The 19,293-nt window shown below is 41.3% G+C and overlaps 3 protein-coding genes across 4 annotated transcripts; 1 reads left to right on the top strand and 2 right to left on the bottom strand.

The window, feature by feature from the left end:
* Positions 1-129: 129 nt before the first annotated feature.
* cntf (ciliary neurotrophic factor) lies at positions 130-4,413 on the bottom strand. Its single transcript, XM_048254183.1, has 3 exons — positions 4,010-4,413; positions 2,374-2,694; positions 130-691 (listed from the first exon to the last, which is right to left on the bottom strand). The coding sequence occupies exons 1-3, from the start codon at positions 4,124-4,126 to the stop codon at positions 515-517; spliced, it is 615 nt and encodes a 204-aa protein (XP_048110140.1). The 5' UTR covers positions 4,127-4,413; the 3' UTR covers positions 130-514.
* An 830-nt stretch (positions 4,414-5,243) lies between these two features.
* Positions 5,244-6,586, top strand: si:ch211-113e8.11. The gene is made up of 2 exons (XM_048255580.1): positions 5,244-5,575; positions 5,738-6,586. The coding sequence occupies exons 1-2, from the start codon at positions 5,454-5,456 to the stop codon at positions 6,432-6,434; spliced, it is 819 nt and encodes a 272-aa protein (XP_048111537.1). The 5' UTR covers positions 5,244-5,453; the 3' UTR covers positions 6,435-6,586.
* An 883-nt stretch (positions 6,587-7,469) lies between these two features.
* Positions 7,470-14,620, bottom strand: zfp91 (ZFP91 zinc finger protein, atypical E3 ubiquitin ligase). 2 transcript variants are annotated; one of them, XM_048255561.1, is made up of 12 exons: positions 13,821-14,620; positions 13,122-13,156; positions 12,896-13,012; positions 12,745-12,784; positions 12,385-12,495; positions 12,050-12,136; positions 11,789-11,944; positions 10,800-10,850; positions 10,478-10,556; positions 10,212-10,326; positions 9,783-9,882; positions 7,470-9,550 (listed from the first exon to the last, which is right to left on the bottom strand). In XM_048255561.1, the coding sequence occupies exons 1-12, from the start codon at positions 14,231-14,233 to the stop codon at positions 8,482-8,484; spliced, it is 2,373 nt and encodes a 790-aa protein (XP_048111518.1). In that variant the 5' UTR covers positions 14,234-14,620; the 3' UTR covers positions 7,470-8,481. The 2 variants fall into 2 exon arrangements, with proteins under 2 accessions (XP_048111518.1, XP_048111526.1); XM_048255569.1 differs by having other exon boundaries at positions 13,122-13,151; positions 13,821-14,186.
* Positions 14,621-19,293: the final 4,673 nt, after the last annotated feature.

Raw genomic sequence — 19,293 nt, 5'->3', positions numbered from 1 at the left:
ATATATAATATGATCATGATTATCTACTCTACAATTGTTCTCCCTGACTCACTTCCATTCTTTCATTCAATCATAGAAAAACTCAGTGTGTTGAATGAGAAGTTGTCGAGAAGCTGTCTATGCCCACTGTCACATTAAGCACTTTATTTTTTAATGGCAAACAAATGCCTGCAGTAGCAGCCATACACAGCTAGGATGAGCACATCAAGCAGTCACAGTACAGCCATTACAGCGGAGTAAGAATTCTGACATACAACTGTAATTAGTTTATGGTTCACAGAGAAGTGTTAGATTGAATACCTATCCTTAAACTTGACAGTTAGGATCAAGAATGTAAAGCGATGTAACAGGTTTTCAAAGTTCAAAGTTCACAGCCTTAGGCGTTTCAGCCCATACTTTTTCTGGCAGTATTTTCCTGCATCCCCATCTTCGGCTTTGAGTGAGGATCTACTCCTTGTCTTTCTGTCCTCTCTCTCCCTCTCTCTCTCTGCCTTCTATGGATCTTTCAAGATGTTCATCTACGTCCTACTCTCTTCCCCTTCCTTCTATTTCTTGCCATCTTCCTTGTCTCATTTACAGCCTCCACAGGAGCCATAGGGAGCGTTTCAGAGGCCATATTTGTCCAGTAAACCACATCTTGAATGATCCGATAGATCCACACCTTCAAAGCAAACAAGCCTCCATCTGGCTCCTGTTGTAAAGAGAGAAAAATAGAAAAAGAGAGAACTCAGATTCTCTTTTGGGTGATACTTAACTACAACATTAAAACAATTTGTAAAAATAAATGCGTAAATGACTCTACATAATACTGTAATATATACTGTGTGTTCAGGTCACTTCACTATTACATTTTTTTCAAACATTAGTTAAATTGTTGCATTACTTCAAACATCACTGCCCCCTAGAGGCAAACTAGGAAGGATCAAAGTAATGGCATAAGACACAATTCTTTGATCAAAATCCTGTTCATCTAAAGCACTCATCAGGTTTCAGATTTCAGTTTACTGACTCATTGTCCCAATAACCCATTGACTGTATATATGCAACAACCACTCCAGAAACATTGAAATAACTGAAAAATTGATGGCCAAGTCAAATACACAATAGGTAATACCAGCTATATCATGAGCAAGGGGGGCATAATTTAGCTTACATCTTTCTTTTACAGTTTTTATCAGTCGCTTTGGTGCTTTTCTCAGATCAGAATGAAAATTCTGATAACTATTAATTCAACCTCCACATTTAGTAATTTGTGCACATCATAGCAATTTCTCCTTCCTCTGAACAAATTGCAAATGCTTTTAACATGTATCAGTTGCTTTGTCATGTCAGTCAAAATGAACTATACTTATGGATGCTGAATAGTCGTTCCCAATACAACTAATAGTCTTCATTTCATTGCTTGAGTCATTACATACAAAATTGGTGAACTAGTTATCAAATTCTGTCACAATGCTGTAGAATTGCAAAGAGCATATACAGTAAAACTGTGAAACGTACATTTTCAGTGTCTTGTACTCAATTACTCCCCTAACTACAGCAATTTGTAACTTTACTGTAGTTTTCAAATGGCTGTATAGTGCCGTCTTGAGCAATTTTAGGTAGTGTCACCGAGTTCTGACCTTTTTTTGCATGGGAAAACACAGAGAGCCTAAACTGTCGTAATGAAAACATGACAAAACCATTTGACTATATTGTTCATAAACGATGGTGTCAAGACTTCTCATTTTGATGACACTGGCAGTTTCATTGACATAAATACTTGCTTTTGAGGAATGGACTATCCATTTTGAGCAAGTGACGTGCTTTTGCAAGTCATCCACTAGGTTTTGCAATTTGCACTAATTGTTTTGAGAAATGCACTAACTGCTGTGCAAATGTTAATAGTGATGTGAAAAAAGCACCAAAGCGACTGAGAAAAACTGTAAATAAACCACTTGAGTGAACTGACAACTCATTATCTGTTGATATGTATCGAAACGTTATTATGGGTCATCATGGTGCCATGCTGAAATAGGCATGCCATGAATAGGTTAATTATTGAACGTAACTAGTATTTCTATTATTATTATTGCTATTACTTTAACATAACTCTACAATATTATATAATCAGGTAAACTGCACAGCTAGCATTTATAGCTAAATAATTCATTCATCTATTTTCCTTTCATAAGTAGCCTAATGTGTGAGTGTAAGTATGTCCAGGTATGTAAATGACTTGACCGTGTCATTTATTCAATTACTACAACAGTGTTATTCATTAAATTACTATAACAATGTATAAAGTTGCTTTCTATTTATCCAATTCTACAAAAAAATCAGTAGATAAAGCAGGTAACATGATGCATTACTGCCACCAAATAATTGCCCTACCACTGTCCTCTCCTGCCCTGTCCCCACAGTTGCAGTAGCACCTCCATCCAGTAGGAGGCTCTTGGTGCTCTGCAACAGGTGCCCCAGCCTCTCCTTGACCACTTTACGCTGGCTCAGGTACTCAGTGTTCTCTTTGTCCCCTGGCAGCCCCAGCTCTGTATCCTCCAGAACTATGGCACGATCCAGAAGACCCTGGCATTGCCCAAGGGCTGTGTGAACGAGCCACACCCTCTCGCCTGCAGGAAGTTGGGGTGCCGGCCGAGGCACAGATACGAGATGGTCACCAGAGACAGCAGTCTGCGGAAAGCTCTCCCTTTCTTTCTGGAGACACAGTTGAAGGGAAATAAGACAACGACTTAGCGGGGAGAACTTCAACAAACAAAAGTCAGAAATCATGTTAAATGGCCATTTTGGTAGCATTGTCAAACACACAATTATGAAGAAATGGGGCATGTGGATGGCATCCTGAAGAGGGTTCTAGTGTCTGAAGTGATCTGTGATGGAAAACCAGTGGAAAAAGAAGCTGTAGCCGTGAATGAATTACATGAGACAGGATCAGTCAGCAGAAAGGCTATGAGGAGGGGGAGGGAGAGACTGGCATGTGTGTGCGTGTGTGGAGAGAGAAGAGCAGAGGGAGAGAGAGAGAGAGAGAGTTTGGTAGTGTTGTCTGCTCTGTGCTGCTCTCAAGTTTACAGACAATTCACCTCAGTAACCTTAACAATAAAGAGCACAGACAGTGAAGTGGCCTGCAGACAAAAAAGTTGTCACCTATTAAAACAACATCTAGCTTTCCATTTCTCCATCATATAAAATAGGAAGTAGCTAGTATTTAAAAAAATCCCAAGCGCATGATGAAGGTAAACTGAGTTTTTGATACGCCAGTTGAACTACTATAACTCCTGACTATGCTGGAAGGGGCCTTCAATTATTCTAATTCCCCAATCAAACGTTCAAGTTTGTTAATTCAGTCATTAATTTTAATGTAGCCTACATCTCATTTAGGCCTACATCACAGGATACACCAGTGGCCGGTAACATGAGCTAGAGTGACATCACAGAATGTTCTTGCCTGAAGCAGTGAGGCTGCTTTAGCCACCTGGATGGGAGGTGAACCAATGAAAGAACTCATTCTAGGAGGATCAGAAGTAATTTAAAATCATACTGGGAAACCATTACCGTACAATCTCCACTGCCCAGCTTCAGTTGGATATTAATGTGGTCTGCAAATCCACAGCCTACAAAGGGTTTGCGAAATTCACATGTGAACAACAATTGTCATACTTAAAAGGTTACATTCCAAGCCGCTCCCTCGCAGCAGCCTTTACAAGCACCAACATTGCCCCTCAGGTGACGGATCGAAGTGGGAGTCAAGGATGTGTGACATCCTAAGACAGCAAATTCTTTAAATGCACAGTAAATTCTTTACATTTTACACACTCAAGTGCAATGCATCTCCAAAGTGTCCTGACCATCTTCTTTTTCCTACTGACCCTCTTCAATGACTTCATTCATTTCATAAGCATACATGGTTGACTAACATGACGCAAGAAGCAGTCATAGTGGAAAGAGGTAAACATTGCGAATAAAAGTGAATTATGCAGCACTAGTTAGGCTGGCCTGCTCACTAGTTACTCACATAGAGGTCTAGCAGTCGGACACTTTCGGTATACAACAGCCGGGCAAGCTGAACAGTCTTCACTGTTGCCCTGTAGCCCCCTTTGAGCTGTCTGCCGTTCGCTCCTGTCCCAGCCATAGATAGCGGAGAACTCCACAAGTCGGGCGACGCGGACACGGACTTTCAGTTCTTCTTCGCCTAATGTTCCACAGGGCAACTAATCAGTCTTCTCATTAATATCCGCAACGTCTTCAACCAAAGTTTAAACTCTCTCTCTGTAGGTGTCAAACTAAAACGTAGGTTAAATAAACGAGCTGATTTGTAGTCCTCTCGGTAAATGCATCACCAGTAGAATATCCTTCAAACTTTCGGTAAGCTAATCATACTAAATGCTGCCCCCTGTTATTAAATTCCAACCTTCACTCTCCTCCCCCTTAGGCTACTCGAGGTGTATGGAATTTAACGGGATGCAAGCGTGGACTGGGAGGAGTCACAGTGAACATAGGAAACACTTAAGTGTTCTAATTGAATAACATGGGATCATCTACTGAGAATTAAGGAAATGTTGATCTATAACGCTGAAGATCTCAAAGTTCCCGGTCTGATGTGTAGGTTAGGCCTACAATAAAATACAACATGATACATTGATGACGATGATACAATATATTTAAAAACGTATGGCCTAAACAAAAATAACATAGGCCATAAAAGGAAACTCAGGAAATCCCCTGGTCACAAGAGGAGTGTGACAAATTACTGATGTTTTCTTCACCTGTGCCCCTCTGCAACCGTAGCCTAGGTCTAGGCCTAGGCAGTTTTCACATAGCCTAGCCCTAGACCAGTAGCCTAGGCTAGTCTAGGCATTATAATTTTGATGCTAGGTTTCTGCAGTCACTTGATTTCCAGTAAGTCACTTTATGCGTCATTCACAAACTGTAGCCTTCAAAATATAGTAACAGACAAACGTGTAGGCAAGTTCAGTGTTTAATTAACAACCCATGCATGACATCATGGTCTTCGTGAACAATTCAGAGGTCACATGCTGAGCCTATTTGGCCTTAGATCCCATTTTTAAACCAAGCCTACCTATTGTTGAAGTTGTCTTAACCTGTCTTTCGAGAATCTTCAACGAAAAGGTCAGACATGTTCAAACTAGTGATCTTTTGCTTCCAGCTTTATATTTCTTGCAATACCACTCCGACGCAGGCGAGGGCAGATGTGTGCCCGTTAGCAGAGAAGATGAGATGAGATGAGATCGCCGCCATCTTGGCTCATAACAGAAGCGACAGAGAATGTCTAATAAGGGGCTCTGGAAGCGATTTACAATCTCATTCTTTTCCAATTGAAAGTTTAAGATTTTGTAGAGTAGCCTATCCTGCTGCAAATTGACTGACGCGTATCTTCTGTAAAACATAATGTGTATTTAATGTTAGGCACCATCAGATAGCAAGCCTCCGGAGATTTTATGTTAACCGGTAGCACACTAACAAGCTCTTGCTTGTCAACAAACATTATGAACTCTCTCGTTTGTTATGGAGTGTCATCTGATTCTGATAGTGACAGTGATGTGAAAAAATGCGATCAAGAGTAAGTTATTAAATCTTCTCACTAAAATTAACTATTGCAACGACATCTGCAGAGAGTAGGCTATAGCCTATGGTCAACTTCACAGTGCTTTGCGGATTAATGTAAATATATGTTTAGCTTTGCTAACATTTTTTGATTATGTCTGCTTATTTAAAATGCCAGGGCGGAGAAGGCGAGAAAGGGTTGCAACTTTCTACTGGAATCCGGCTCAGCGTCCAGCGATTCTGAACGCGAATGTGATGATGAGAAGGAGAAGGAGCAGGAGCAGAAATATGATGGTCGGACTAAGCCTCATGCACCCATTCAGGGACATGTACCCGAGAAGCCCATTCCTCCTGCCTTATCAACCCTGAAAGCCAACAAGCTGCCGCCTCCACCTCTTGGGGCGAGTGGTCTGGTGGGCAGTAGTGTTTTTACTAATCCGTTTAAGGAACAGGCTGATGAGCGCCTGAATGTACTGCAGAAGCATGTACCACTTACACTGCAGGCTAGACCTGCACAGATTGGTGGTAAGAAAATGTGCATATCTTATAGGAAGGATGGACGATGCCGCTTTGGGAGCCGCTGTAAGTTTGCCCATGACAGTGATCTCCAAAACTCAGTCACCCCAGACAGCATGGTGGCACCTGATGAGGGTCCAGAAACCGGTTCAGACCAGGCCAGCCCAACTCGGGCACCATCACAGACCCATGACTGTCAGACCCCCTTGCTCCAAACACAGGGGCAAGAAGGAGATGGGTCAGACGAGGGCCGCATAAAGAAGAGGAGAGTCGGCCTCAGCCAAACACTCATCCCCCCAAAACGGGCACTAAAACAGTATGACATACAGAGGCAAAAGGACAGAGCCACTCCTTTCTGAGAGGACTGCATGTATTTGTGTTGTGTGTGTGTTTGGTGATCTCAGAGGCTTAGACTGTATGTGAAACTGTCAATTCTGACTTTTCTTCATTTTCAACACACAGTAATAACTTACGTTATGGTTAAGGGCACATAATTCCTCCATTACAAGATGGGGAGCTTACTAACATTTAAGCCTGTATTAGACAGGCATGTGAAATATGTTATTTGTATAATAAATTATATATTATAAATACTTTACATGTCATTACAAACGATTCACTCCTATGATGATTGTGTTATGCGCTAAAGCCATAACTTTACAAATATAATACAAGTTCCTCAGAAAAAAATGTACAAAAAAATGTTTGTACATACCTAAGCCTTTTAGTGGTGCAACCAGCTAAGAAACCTTTGATGGTCCTGTGAACTCAAGTGTGTTTGAGACAGGCTAGTCCATATAAGATGTATTTTCATCACGCATTTACCATAACAAGCCTGTAATGGAATACAAACGACAAAAAACAAAACGGATGTGTTAAGACCAGTGATGTTAAGTCCATTTGAAGTGGCTATTCAGTATTCAGGGATGTTCCTTTGAGTGTGATCTCACAACCATTGGCTTTCAGGAACATGCAGGTGTTTTGGTGGCATGTTAGATGTTCATAGATATTAAACCTTGATATTAAAATATGCTGTAGTATTAACCAAATTAAATTCATAATAGTCATTCAGACAGTCAAGACCATAGAGGCCTTCGGTCAGTCGGTCACTGTTTTATTGTGTTCATTTTGTTGCAACGGTATAAGCCACTGTCAAACGGCCATACGCGCTATCTACTATCATGTGGAAAGATGAATGGGAATAGCATGTTTGAAGATATTTGTGCATGGAAACTGTTAATCCCATAATGGCCTATGCCATTATGCTTGCTGTTGTATGTTGGTTATCGCTGCTTGGCATTGACCAGAGGAGTATGCTACAGAACAAGAGAAGTGGTATGTTGCTTTGAAAGTACATTAAAAGTCGGCAAGCACAGGCTAAACGTTTGTTGCTATTTCCTCTTTGCTTGCCATTTTATTTACAGTTGAAAGCTAACAATTGGCCATTTTTACACAGCAATGTTTTTACACAACAAGAAAAAAAACATCCGCCTGGAACTTTCACCTCAAATTTGAACGCACTTCAGGTTTTATGCTCAGCATACCACTAACATCACTTAATGGTATACCCTGTTGTAGTTGTCCCAGTGGGCTTAGCAGCTTGGCACAAGTTGGCTGATCACATGTTGGCCTGAAGCAACAAGGGCAACCTTTCCTTAACCCATTCTATTGTCCCTAACAACTTACTCCCTTCTTTCTCTATTCTGTTTCGAATCGTTTTTTAAGATGCTGTAGGTGAGATGATTTAAAAATGCTGAACAACTCGATCATTTTTAAACAAATGTCTTTTCCGTACAAATGTTATGGAGCCGGCTAAATACTATCGGATCTGAGTATTACAACTAAAGACAAAATGATATTCTATTGCAGCTTTTATTTCATTCTGATGTGGTTAATAATAAATATGTTCTTTTTGTGCCTTCTGATGTGATTATAGCAAATAAGTACACAGTAATCCACAGGTGTGAAGTAACAAACTGTCAGAATGAAAAAAGGATACATGGCAGATGTCTGTGGACTTCCATATTTTATATTGAAAATCCAGATACCCAGTGTCTTTCACTCAACTAAGCACACACAATATTGTGATGGTTATAGAGGACTAAAACGGTTTATGTACAAAAAACAATGACAACTTAAGCACAAATTTCCCTGATACAGACAGTTCTAAAAACCTACCAAATGTTACGCTGATTACATATAAGATATTTGTGATCCTATAGGGTTTTGTGTCAAGGGTACAGTAAGGGGAAGGACTATCATCTTCATTTTGGTCGGAATGTCACATCAGGCAAACAATTCTGACCAAATCCCACTGCATCTTTAGTGAGTTTGTTGGTTAAATATTTGCATGACAGAATTCCGTACTTATCTCATCTTTCTCTAGACATCATTCATAGCGGTTATCTATATGAGTCCATGTTGTACCTGACCTTCCGATCCATGGGTCAAAACTGGACCTCCCCCTTCACTGCCCCTTTCCCAAACCCCTCCAATGTCCCCGGTTTCCCCATTCTCACCTCCTTCCCACACCACACCTGTGTCGCCCGGCTCTTGACCGGGGGAAGGATTGGAGGGAGGAGGGGTGGAAGAAGGGGGTGCAGCATCGTTGCTAAACCCCAAAGTCTCCCGGCAGTCAGTGGGGTCCTCCTGCACTACTTGGGTGAGGAGGGTGGGATTGGGAGGGTGGCCTGGGTCTGGGGTCCTCTGAAGGGCTTGACTCTGCTGCTGCTGGGGCACTGCCTGGAGGGTAAGCTGCTGTTGCGGGGTGGCCGAGAGCAAGGGGAGCTGCTGAATGTGCGCCTGCTGCTGCTGCAAGGAAACACCGTGCGTCACTGGCTGGAAGGTCATGTGCAGTATCTGCGTCTGCATCTGCGGGCTGTAGGCTTGCAGGGTGATCTGCTGTGGCTGCTGCTTCGGCTGGGCCACCAGCGTCTGGCCCGAGTGCAGAGTCAGCTGGTGGATCTGGGCAGCCTGCGAGACAGCCGGCGCCACCGCGGACACAAACTGAAGGGGCATCTGCAGCGCATGGGTGGGCTGTGGAGCGTGAGACGGCTGGTGCTCCTGCGCGACGCCGACATCCCCGTCGTCCTCTGCGGCCGTCTGCAGGGCAAGGGTGACTGGCACCTGCATGGTGTGGAGGGTATGGGTGTCCTCGCCCACCACCAGCACTTGCTGGGTCTCGGGCTGCTGCTGCTGCTGCTGCTGCTGCTCCACGACTGACACTGGGTTGGAGGACGATGCCTCCAGCAGAGCTCCAGGGGTGGTGATAAGGGCCCCAGCGTTTGCTGCCAGCGCCTCAGCTATCAACACCTCCGGGTGGCTTTTGGCCTTGTGGGCCACAACACTGTCCTTCTTCTCAAACTTCTTGCCACAGATGCCACAGGAGAACTGGTAGAAAGCGTCCGCATCATGCTTCTTCATGTGCCAGTTCAGAGATGCCTTCTGGCGACATGTGAAGCCACAGATTTCACACCTGAGACAGAGAGTGAGGGATGTAGGAGTGGGAGAGAAAAGGAAAAGACAGGAGTGGGAGAAATGGAAGTGAAAAAGTGTAATTGCAAAAGGAAGATGTCTGGCAATCTGTTGGACGGATTTCATTAGAAATTAAGAAGGTCATGGACATATTACAATAACAGCTTATAATACACACCTATAAGGCAGCTGTTTGTTATAAAGTTATGCATGTGTGTTTGCATCATACTCACTGTAAGGGCTTCTCCCCAGTATGAATCATGCGATGCACAGCGAGGTTGTGTGAGCTCTTGAAAGCACGAGCACAGAACTCGCAGATGTAGTCTCTCTGATCTGTGACACAATACAGAATGCTCAAATTGACAAAGTGCTACCCCCACAGTAACATTTGTGAATGTATGTACATCTTGTCTAGAGTCTGACCCCCAAACCTGGACCTTTAATGCGCAGTCGACCCCCCTGATTGTCATAGTGTAATTCAAACTCTGACTTGAGCAACATATGAACAGGGCCACGCAGACCTCATTTCTACATTCATATCTGCATCAAGTTGACCAGTTGTGCAAATGTATTCCAAATGATGGAACTCAGCCCTTCAAGGCTGCATGTCTAGGCCTCTCTCATTCATGCGTGATATCCAGGAATTCTCCAGTGCACTGTACCTGTATGGTGCTTGGCATGACGCAGAAGCTGTTTCTGCAACCGGAACAGCCTACCACATGAGGGATGAGGACACACATACTTTTTCTTCAGCAAGTGCTGATACTTAATATGGTGCTGAGAAGAGAAGAGAGAGTGGGAGACAGAGGAAAAAATATATGAGCGCCACCAAGGAAAACACCAACAAACCATCACAAAACAAACAAAAAAAAGCGACAATTAAGTCAGAATAGCTTCATGTCTAATTGCGGTGGTTCCTATGGCAAACCTGAAGATAGCGAGGGTGAGCCAGCACCGTCCCGCACCCCTCCATCTCACAGCGTACATACTGAACTGGTGGCTTCTTCCTGTGTGGGTACAAACAGATGAGAGGCAACGTCAATCACTGAGGTGCCACACCCCCAAAAAATACATGTTGAAGAGGTTTGAATCGAGACAGCAATCAGACACCGTGGGTTTAATAGATGACCACTTCAAGACTGTGTGGGCTTTAGTTTTCCTCTTTTTCGGAAACCAATTAGTGCTCTCGAAATGGATTTTCCAACATATTGTCTTTTAAACAGGTGGGAGAGGGATGGGAACAACTTCACCTTCTTTTTGGAAGCCGAGGACTTTTGTCATCCTTTCGCCGCCTACCCCTCCTGAATGGAGAAGTTGGATTATTATAATTGACCGCTCAGTGGACTGACTACATCATACCAAGATAATTCTGAACATGACGTGACCTGAAAGTTCTCATTTTTGTGTTATAATTTAACATGTCTGTGAGGGATATGCCTCATGAATTTGAGAGCTTCGCAAGACACAAAACAAGGCTCTACAGATTTACTACTTCAAACAATGCACTGACCATTCTGTTCCAAAAATGGAAATTTGCCTTCACTTAAAACCAGTGTGTCTCCTCCAGTGCCATCCATTAGCAGAAATGTTTGATAACCGAGTGGCTCATGAATCTTTATTGGCTTTAGATTAACAGCAGTTCAACAGAGTCTAAACTTAAAGCAGTATGAAGCAGATTATTACTGTTTTAAAGGTAAATTTTTGTAGGCGTCTAGTTTATAGAGCATCCCTAAATATTATGGTTTTGTGTGAACAATATTAACAAACTACATTAACAAACAAACTTTTGATTCTCTAAACTGTATGAATTGCTTTAAAACCATGATGTTCCCCAATATAATGTCTAGATAAATCAGTTAACAGATAGCTAGCTTTCAGTATTCCCTATGTGTAGTGTGTAGTTGGTGGTGTTTGCAAGCCTGAGGCAGACATGATGTCTGTTTGCTAGCTTTAAACATAACTCTATATTGCCTCTTCAACTGTGCCAATAAAGCCAAGAGCCTCTACTTGACTATAAAAGATGGGATTATTGGGGATGGGGGTGTAATTGCATGTTTAATGTATTTTAAATATAACAATATAGAATCTGTGAGGTGAAATTGCCTGAGGCCCGTACTACATTGCATACACCTACATCTGACAGTTCATGTTTAAGTGTTTACAAAAGCTTGCAACATGTAATAATAGCAGTCTTAGGACTAAACCACTAAATAATGTGTCTAGCAGATTTCAAACTCACTTCCTGGGTGGCTCTGCAACCTCTCCAAACTCATTTTCCTGCTTCACATCTCCACTTTCTCCACCCTCTGTCTTGATCTCGGGTTCCTTGGGTGGAGCCTTTTCTTTTTTCTCCTTATTTCGGGAGGGGGGCTTGCGCCTTGGCTTGTGAGGGTCCCTGACGTGTGAAGCAGATAGATGAGAAAGGTTGCAATCATGTAAATGTTGAAAGTGTGCTCACAGACACTGCATTTGCATGTGCATACAGTCACATACAGAGTACCTCTCAGCCTTAGGGTCATAGCTCTGATCATTTAGGTCATCTCTGAATGGTACATCTTCATCACTGCTTAACCCCTCCTCTCCCCCACTGTAAAGAAACCAGACATGTACTTTCTGTTACAGCTGGGCATCAGAAGAAAGCGCACATGTCTGTCCCTTTTTATCCATTGCAAAATATCCTTCTCAGTTTGCCCTGAGCACCATGGATCAATTACACCATCCAAAGCATCCCATTTATGTACAGATGCATAAAAAAAGAGTTACATACTTAAAAAATTCAAGTAGGATCTGATGGATGAGAATGGGATCTCTAGTTTCTCTGAGATGGTCTCATACCTTTGAGGCTGAGGGTGAAGGTTCTGGTCTTGTGAGTCAGCTTGAAGTGAGATTTCCTCTTCTTCCTCAGGTTGTGCTTTCTCAGAACCATCCTCATTCTCCTTCTTTTCCCTGCATAGACCAGTGAAGACAGTCACCGGGGTAAAATCATGGCAGCTACAAATTTAAAGCCAAACAACTCCATGTTACTTGTGTGCATTGTGTTTGTCTGACCCTGTGGCTCAGACCTACTTCTGCCCAAACTTGAACTCACAAGTTCTCTTCAAATTTCTTGAGGCGTCAACGTTCATTACTTAACAATTATACTGCACAGCTATCGTTACATGCGTGTGCATGTATATACACAAAGGAGTCACTTACTTTCCCACGGCTCTCCTCCCAGCAGTCTTGTCTGTCACAACTAAACAAACAAAGACTGTCAATGAAATGCAACTTCTTTAAATCCAAATATATGCATACTAACATAACGAGTAGACGTTAGCCTTAAAACATACATTTAATCAAAACTTACCACAGGATGCATCAGTGTCTGGCTCACTTTTGCAGACCATCCTGGGTGACCCACCAGATTGCCGAGTGGATGGTGTCTTGGATCGGCCCTGGGCCTGACTTCGCCTTGAGCGTGGGGCTAAAAACAAATATCACAATAGAAATTAGTAAAAAAAAAAAAAGTCCAGAAGTCCACATAGGCCTATATGTTTAATGTGAATGATGGAAGTGATAGAAAATATACTTACCTCGAGTAACTGCAGAATCCCTTTTATTATCTACACTACAGTAAAAATGAAAGGCAGAAGAAGAGAGGAGCAGAAGGGGGTTCTGTGATTAGCTGAATAGAAATACCAATGCATTATTGACGCATTTTATTGATGATTATTAACAAGCAAGATATTTGAGGGAATCGTGCACAGCCAATCGTGCACCTCAGGAACAGCTCAAATGAAATGGGTGATAAGTGATTTAACAGTTGAAATTATACCCTGCCAGTTGGCTATGTAGGCTTACTTGGTCACAACTTTCCATGGTAGACTTTTGTAGACTTCTACAAAACGTGTCATATCATATCTCTGGATACAAAGGCGGCCCCATTGCTTTTGCGGCCCCATGTCTTGCACCTATAACTTTGCCCAACCTAGGATGGATGTACACACCTACTCATTTGCTCAAGTTTATAACCCTCCCATCTTAAAGGAATTGTGCGGTGGGGTATTACCGTCGGACGCAACTCATCGAAGAGGTGGACCATGCAAATTAGAGGTCAGGCAGGCTGAATTAAAGTAATGTTACATGAAAACGGCACTATCTGGCAATTGAAAACCAATTAACTATCTTATACATATTTCGTGAGACATAATCAAATGTTCCATAAAACAACTCACATCCTAACGCTAACTTTGCATCTCCTCTGACTATATAGTAATTAAAACTATTGTTACCCTGTAGCTGGCCTGGAATGATCCGCTGTCTCACTGACCACCTCTGTGGCGCTGGCAGCTGCAGTGTTTCTTCGCCGCCGAGGATTTGCAGGTTTTCTCCGTCGATTGGAATCGGCATCGCAGCCAGGCTCTTCCGTATCCTCACAAGCTTCGTTAAGCCGCCAAGCCGGTACTGCTCGAGTTGAACGATCCCGTAAAACCCGACCTGACGTAGGGGTGCTCGATGCAGCGCCATTCCTATTTGGCGAGTTAGAAACCTCGGTCTTTGAGCGATATGCTCCGCGTCCTCTCAATGCCCTCCGCGGGGTGGACACTGCACCCTGTGACGGGGATGTTTGCGCGGCCTCCTCACTAGCGATTGCTAGCTGTCTTTCCTCTTTGTTGCCGATTATTTCAGACATTGGCGGTTCCATAACCGCGAATATATTATAATGATTCCTACCTTTAATCCAGAAGAGTTAATTATAATTTCTTGATTTGAGAAGGCTGAAAGGCTTAATGTAAAATAAAATAACAGTTTGATTGTTTGAGGCCCTAATCCGATTGGCAAACATGTTTCACTGAGGGCTTCAGCCTCTGTTGAAAATCAGATGCATATATTTATTTAACATTTACTCAAAACTTAGTTAATAGCTATGATAACTATGCAAAATCCATTTTTAAAGAACCCGACACTATTTTTATGTTCTTAAAGCTATAGCAAACCACACTATTTGCACGCCCATATACCGTCGTCTTCCAGTGCGCTTTGTTGCGTCTCCTTTAAGCAAAAATAAAGCAAGGCTGACCTCATGAGCAACACCCATGCAGCACCAGCAGGGGAGAGCAGATGTAAGGGATAGGCTATATAAGATCTGTATCGTGTAATTGCCATGCCACCAGCCTATCCAAATTACATACAGTTAGTTTTCCAGCGCAGGATATAACATACAGATTAAAACTTGATGTTCATGTGCGTGTTTTAATCATGGTTCCATTCAGTTGATTAATTGAAATAAAGGAGAGTTTTGTTTCATCGTCATATCAATCACATCACATGTCATTTATTAAATGTGTTGTATTGCATAATACAAATAAAGCTTATTATAATATTTAAAACGAGTAAATAGCCTCTTTAGGCGCCTCCTCCAGATGAACATCTTTCCAAACTAGTCAAATTCTGTTTTAGAAATTTTAAAAAGACAGGACTTTGATTGGTCAGTGTCTCATATAGCCTGTAACATCCTATTAGTCATCTAGAGTAGTCGACAGAAGCCATTTTTTATGTTGAGGATGACATTTGAATGTCCTTCATTATGGACATGAAGCGACGTTGTGCAGCCTGTTACTGTCTTACCATATGTGACCACAAAGAGGCAGTATTGTTCAGTTGCTCTCAGAGCCGTATACGGCTGGTTGCTCTGGTTGCCTCGGTTTTTTAAGCAGGTAGCCTACTGTAATGAAAACTAAAAAAGAAAAGGAGTAGCCAAAGTAGTCAAATTATGTATTTAATTTCCATTTCATGCAGCTGAAACAGGCTACACCATAGCACCTGCATCCAGCATTTAATTCTGTTTAGCACCTGTATGTTTGATGGCCAATAATAATAATAATAATAATAATAATAATAATAATAATAATAATAATAATAAAACGTCATTGATCAGTCATTCTGTTCCCACAAAAATGATCAACTTCTGTGACACATCCTGATGGATAACAGACCAGAAACACTTTAGGCTAAGGAGTATAGACTGTCAGTGACTGGAGTGGGGGCTAAAAGTAGGCTACAATACCACGATTCAGTGATATGCTTCCTCAGTTTTGAAGTCACAGTTTGGTTAATTTTCGGTAGAGTAAAGGGCCATTCACACCAAGAACCGTAACTATATTAATAATGGCCAAAAATATCAAATGACGACGTCCACGCATGAACTATAACTATAACGACATGAAGAACGAAATCCTTGGGGATCAACTTTCAGAGCGATTTTGAGAATGATAAAAAGTTGACAGCCAATCAGAATCCATCAGATTTTAGCCATCACATTCATCAACACAAAGAGAGACTTTTCTTATCAGTACTGCTACAGTACTGCTAGCCTAAAGTTCACCGACAATAATGCTGACTCACATAACATCACATAAGCAGGAATAGTATTTTGAAAAGGTGTCAAATTATTTCTTGCATTAATTTACTGAACATGTTTGTGTGTTAACACAAATTTGAAACATGGTCCACACACAATAAGGCCTACTGTTGATGAAGTCTGCATTTGTGTGTGTGTGTTTATGTGTCTTTGTGTGTGCCTGTGTGAGTGTATTTATGTGTGTGTGCCTGCGTGTGCATGTGTCTTTATGTGTATGTGTGTGTGTGTGTTTGCGTGCATTGGTGTGTGCATGTGTGTGTGCACATGTGGCTGTGTGTTTATGTGTGTGTGTGTGTGTGTGTGTGTGTGTGTGTGTGTGTCATGGCTTTTGTCTCAGTATAGTACATTTCAACATCATCATCCTCTACCGGCAACCCTTCTCTCAACACCACCATCTATGGGCCGGTGGGTGTACTTGCTTGCTTGTGGTTGTCCATCAAATCCGATGATGATGTCCACTTCTGTCTTTTAACAGTGAGTTTTCTGACGGCTGAATAGTCCTATCCTGGATCCACAGGTTCTATTGCAGGTGGGTCATGTAAACATGGTATTGGTGTTGCTGGCAGTCATGTTCCTCCTGAGCCTTCTGTGTTGTCTCCTGACTGTCCTTTCACATGACATTTGGTGCAGTTCAGAACATCTCAACCAAAGATACGGGCGATTAAACCGGCATGTTTTTGCATTTTCACTTTTTATTGGGGGACAGTATGTTTTTGCATTTTCACTTTTTATTGGGGGACAGTATGTTTTTGCATTTTCACTTTTTATTGGGGGTGCAAATCACAAATGAGTGGTTATGGGCTAGGTTGATTGCAGGCTCTTGAGACCAACATACCATAAAAAATGTTGACCAACATACCATAAAAAATTGTTGACCAAAAATTATAATGACGGAACAACAAAAAAAAAGCTTTTACAGCTCCTATTTGATCGCCATGGCGGCAGTCATAATAATGTCCTGCATCTAAAAGTTTCGGTACGAAATGTGACTATCTTAATGTTTTCAGCTGGGGTGGGTTAAAGGTAGACAACATGTTGCAAAGTGTATGATTCAACCCAAATAGTGGTACATATATATAGTGGTGGCTGTTGTTCCTCGCTAGTGCAACTGAGAAGGCCATTGTTTGCTTTCTTTTCAATTATTTTCTGAGCCTAATGAATCAATCTAAATATTAGTTTAATTTTCTTTTTAACTTTTCATTATCTTTAATCTGTAAATGACTTCAGATGGACATACTGTGCTCATTGCCTCTTTAGTAAGGCAGGTTTGTGTATTGATGCGAAAAGGATAATGATAGGAAAACACCCACCAAATGGGAGAAAACTACTTCAAAAGCCTGTTAAACATTGTGACACAAAGTTATGACCAAATATTTTGTTCAGTCAGGAAACCGATGCCGATGAACATTTGCCCCGTTGTGATTCTCTCAAATGCAGTCACCAAGTCTGACAGTCTACAGTCCTTCAATTATGTTTTATATTCCCTCAAAGCCAATATCATTGTGTTCAAAAGTAGATGGCAGTGCTGTGTCACATAAAGCCATATAAGGACAGGAGGACCGTCTGAAAGTGGAGTGAGTGAATGTGGATTGGAGTGGATTGCTTAATAAACCTCTAGACAAAACGAGCTCAAGTGACTTTTTGGTCATTTCATGTTGTGGTCAGTGCACCTCATAACAATGGACATGAACGAAAATTCAAGTGAAAATCTTTGTTACTGGGAGTTCAGTTGCTATAAAAGGTAGAGGCAAATAACTGTTTGCCTTATTTCACCTAAGGGTCCCTCATGTGAGATCTCATTTGATATTTTGCTTTCCTAATTATTACTTCTCAAAACACCTAGAGGGCAGACAGAGAGCTCAGACTTCTGCCAAATGCCTAATCTTGTAATGTGATGGCACAGAATGAATTCCTGGATTCAACCCATGTTTTGGATCCTGTTCAAAATCCAACGTGTTCCTAATTGGACCATGTTAAATACTTTCAAACTTTCAAGCAGTAATGCATTGCCCCCTCCTGCGAGTCTGGTCTGTTCTTGAGGGCTCTTCCGATCACATTGTTTCCCACATTAAAGCTAAAACAATGTAACATTTCCTATAAAAAAATGTTATGACGACCTAGCCCCACTCCTCAACTCAGCCACTACACTCGACCTGACACGCTGCTTGTCAGAACAAACCAAACCATTCATTTGTTTATCATATTAAAATGTTTTTTTCTTTCCCCTGTCATGATTTATGTATCAGCCTTTTGTGGCTAAGTTAGAAGCACACCGTTAGCTTAACTAGTTAAACATTAGCTTACTACAACGACTAACACATGTTAAGCACCAATTATAGTTTGGCACTGTATAAAAACATAGATAAAAACAAATCTCAGAATGTTTATCATTAGTTACAAGCAATGCTTGCTAAACAACCAGCTATTCTCTTGAACAGATGGTGTTAGATGACCACATATTGACATATCTGAGGCGAGATTATGGAGTCCCCCTGATGTAACAATAATATATTTGCATGTCATTTTAGCAATCCTAACAGAAGAGTGAACCTCACTAATGATAGTGATGTAGCCTACAGATCAAGTCAAAGAGGCTAAGCGCCAAACTGATGTGCTGTTGAAGACATATGGCTGTCGGAAGCAATCAGCAACCGATGACAATCAATTCTGTTTTTGGTCATTTTGTTTTTTCAATGTCATTGAATTGAGTAGTTGAAAGCAAATGAATGTACACTTTCATCTTAAGTTTAAATATTGAATTTATTAAAAACATAACATATAATATAACATTTGAATTATCCACTACAGATGCATATAATAATGACATTTGAAGTGTCCACTATAGTCCTTGAGCCAGACACCCTAATTTTGGGCAATCGGTAGGCCGACCATTCGAGAGGAATAAATATCATAGTGATTTTTGACAAGGTATACCACCCTAGAAATAGAAAATATTGATGATATAGCATTGCATTTGGGGTAGATTTTTGGTTTTATGTTTATTATAAGTATGCAGGGATATATTACAGGTATTGTGTTTATGTTGTATGTTTATTATAAGTCTGTTTATGTTTACCATAAGTCTATGCAGGGATATATGTATTACAGGTGACTTTAATAGATATCCCCACAAAACTTCCACAGGTGATTATTTACATTAAGTCAATAATTTTTTGTATTGGAGGTTTTCTGAAATTGTATGTATAGCCTAAGTATGTAAATGAGCCATCATTTAGTAAAACATGTAATAATTTGTATACATTTAAAGATTTCACATTTCACATTTTCACAACTCCGAACCAGAATTCTCCACTTCTATTGTACTTCAGCTGGAGGATGTATTG

Source organism: Alosa alosa, chromosome 1 (assembly GCF_017589495.1).
Source record: "Alosa alosa isolate M-15738 ecotype Scorff River chromosome 1, AALO_Geno_1.1, whole genome shotgun sequence".
Taxonomy (NCBI): domain Eukaryota; kingdom Metazoa; phylum Chordata; class Actinopteri; order Clupeiformes; family Clupeidae; genus Alosa; species Alosa alosa.
Note: the sequence above shows the minus strand (reverse complement) of the source record. Positions and strands in the feature narration are given on the sequence as shown.

Bases quoted from the DNA above. Each gene is read 5' to 3' on its own strand.
- zfp91 (XM_048255561.1), bottom strand. From the start codon at position 14,233: ATGGAACCGCCAATGTCTGAAATAATCGGCAACAAAGAGGAAAGACAG. The intron at 13,013-13,121 runs GTAAGTATATTT...ATTTGTTTTTAG, and splicing joins GGATTCTGCAGTTACTCGAG to CCCCACGCTCAAGGCGAAGT. The intron at 10,327-10,477 runs GTTTGCCATAGG...TTCTCTTCTCAG, and splicing joins CTCACCCTCGCTATCTTCAG to CACCATATTAAGTATCAGCA.
- cntf (XM_048254183.1), bottom strand. From the start codon at position 4,126: ATGGCTGGGACAGGAGCGAACGGCAGACAGCTCAAAGGGGGCTACAGG. The intron at 2,695-4,009 runs GTGAGTAACTAG...CTGTGTCTCCAG, and splicing joins TCCGACTGCTAGACCTCTAT to AAAGAAAGGGAGAGCTTTCC. The intron at 692-2,373 runs GTAGGGCAATTA...TCTTTACAACAG, and splicing joins CAGGGCAGGAGAGGACAGTG to GAGCCAGATGGAGGCTTGTT.
- si:ch211-113e8.11 (XM_048255580.1), top strand. From the start codon at position 5,454: ATGTTAACCGGTAGCACACTAACAAGCTCTTGCTTGTCAACAAACATT. The intron at 5,576-5,737 runs GTAAGTTATTAA...TTAAAATGCCAG, and splicing joins GTGAAAAAATGCGATCAAGA to GGCGGAGAAGGCGAGAAAGG.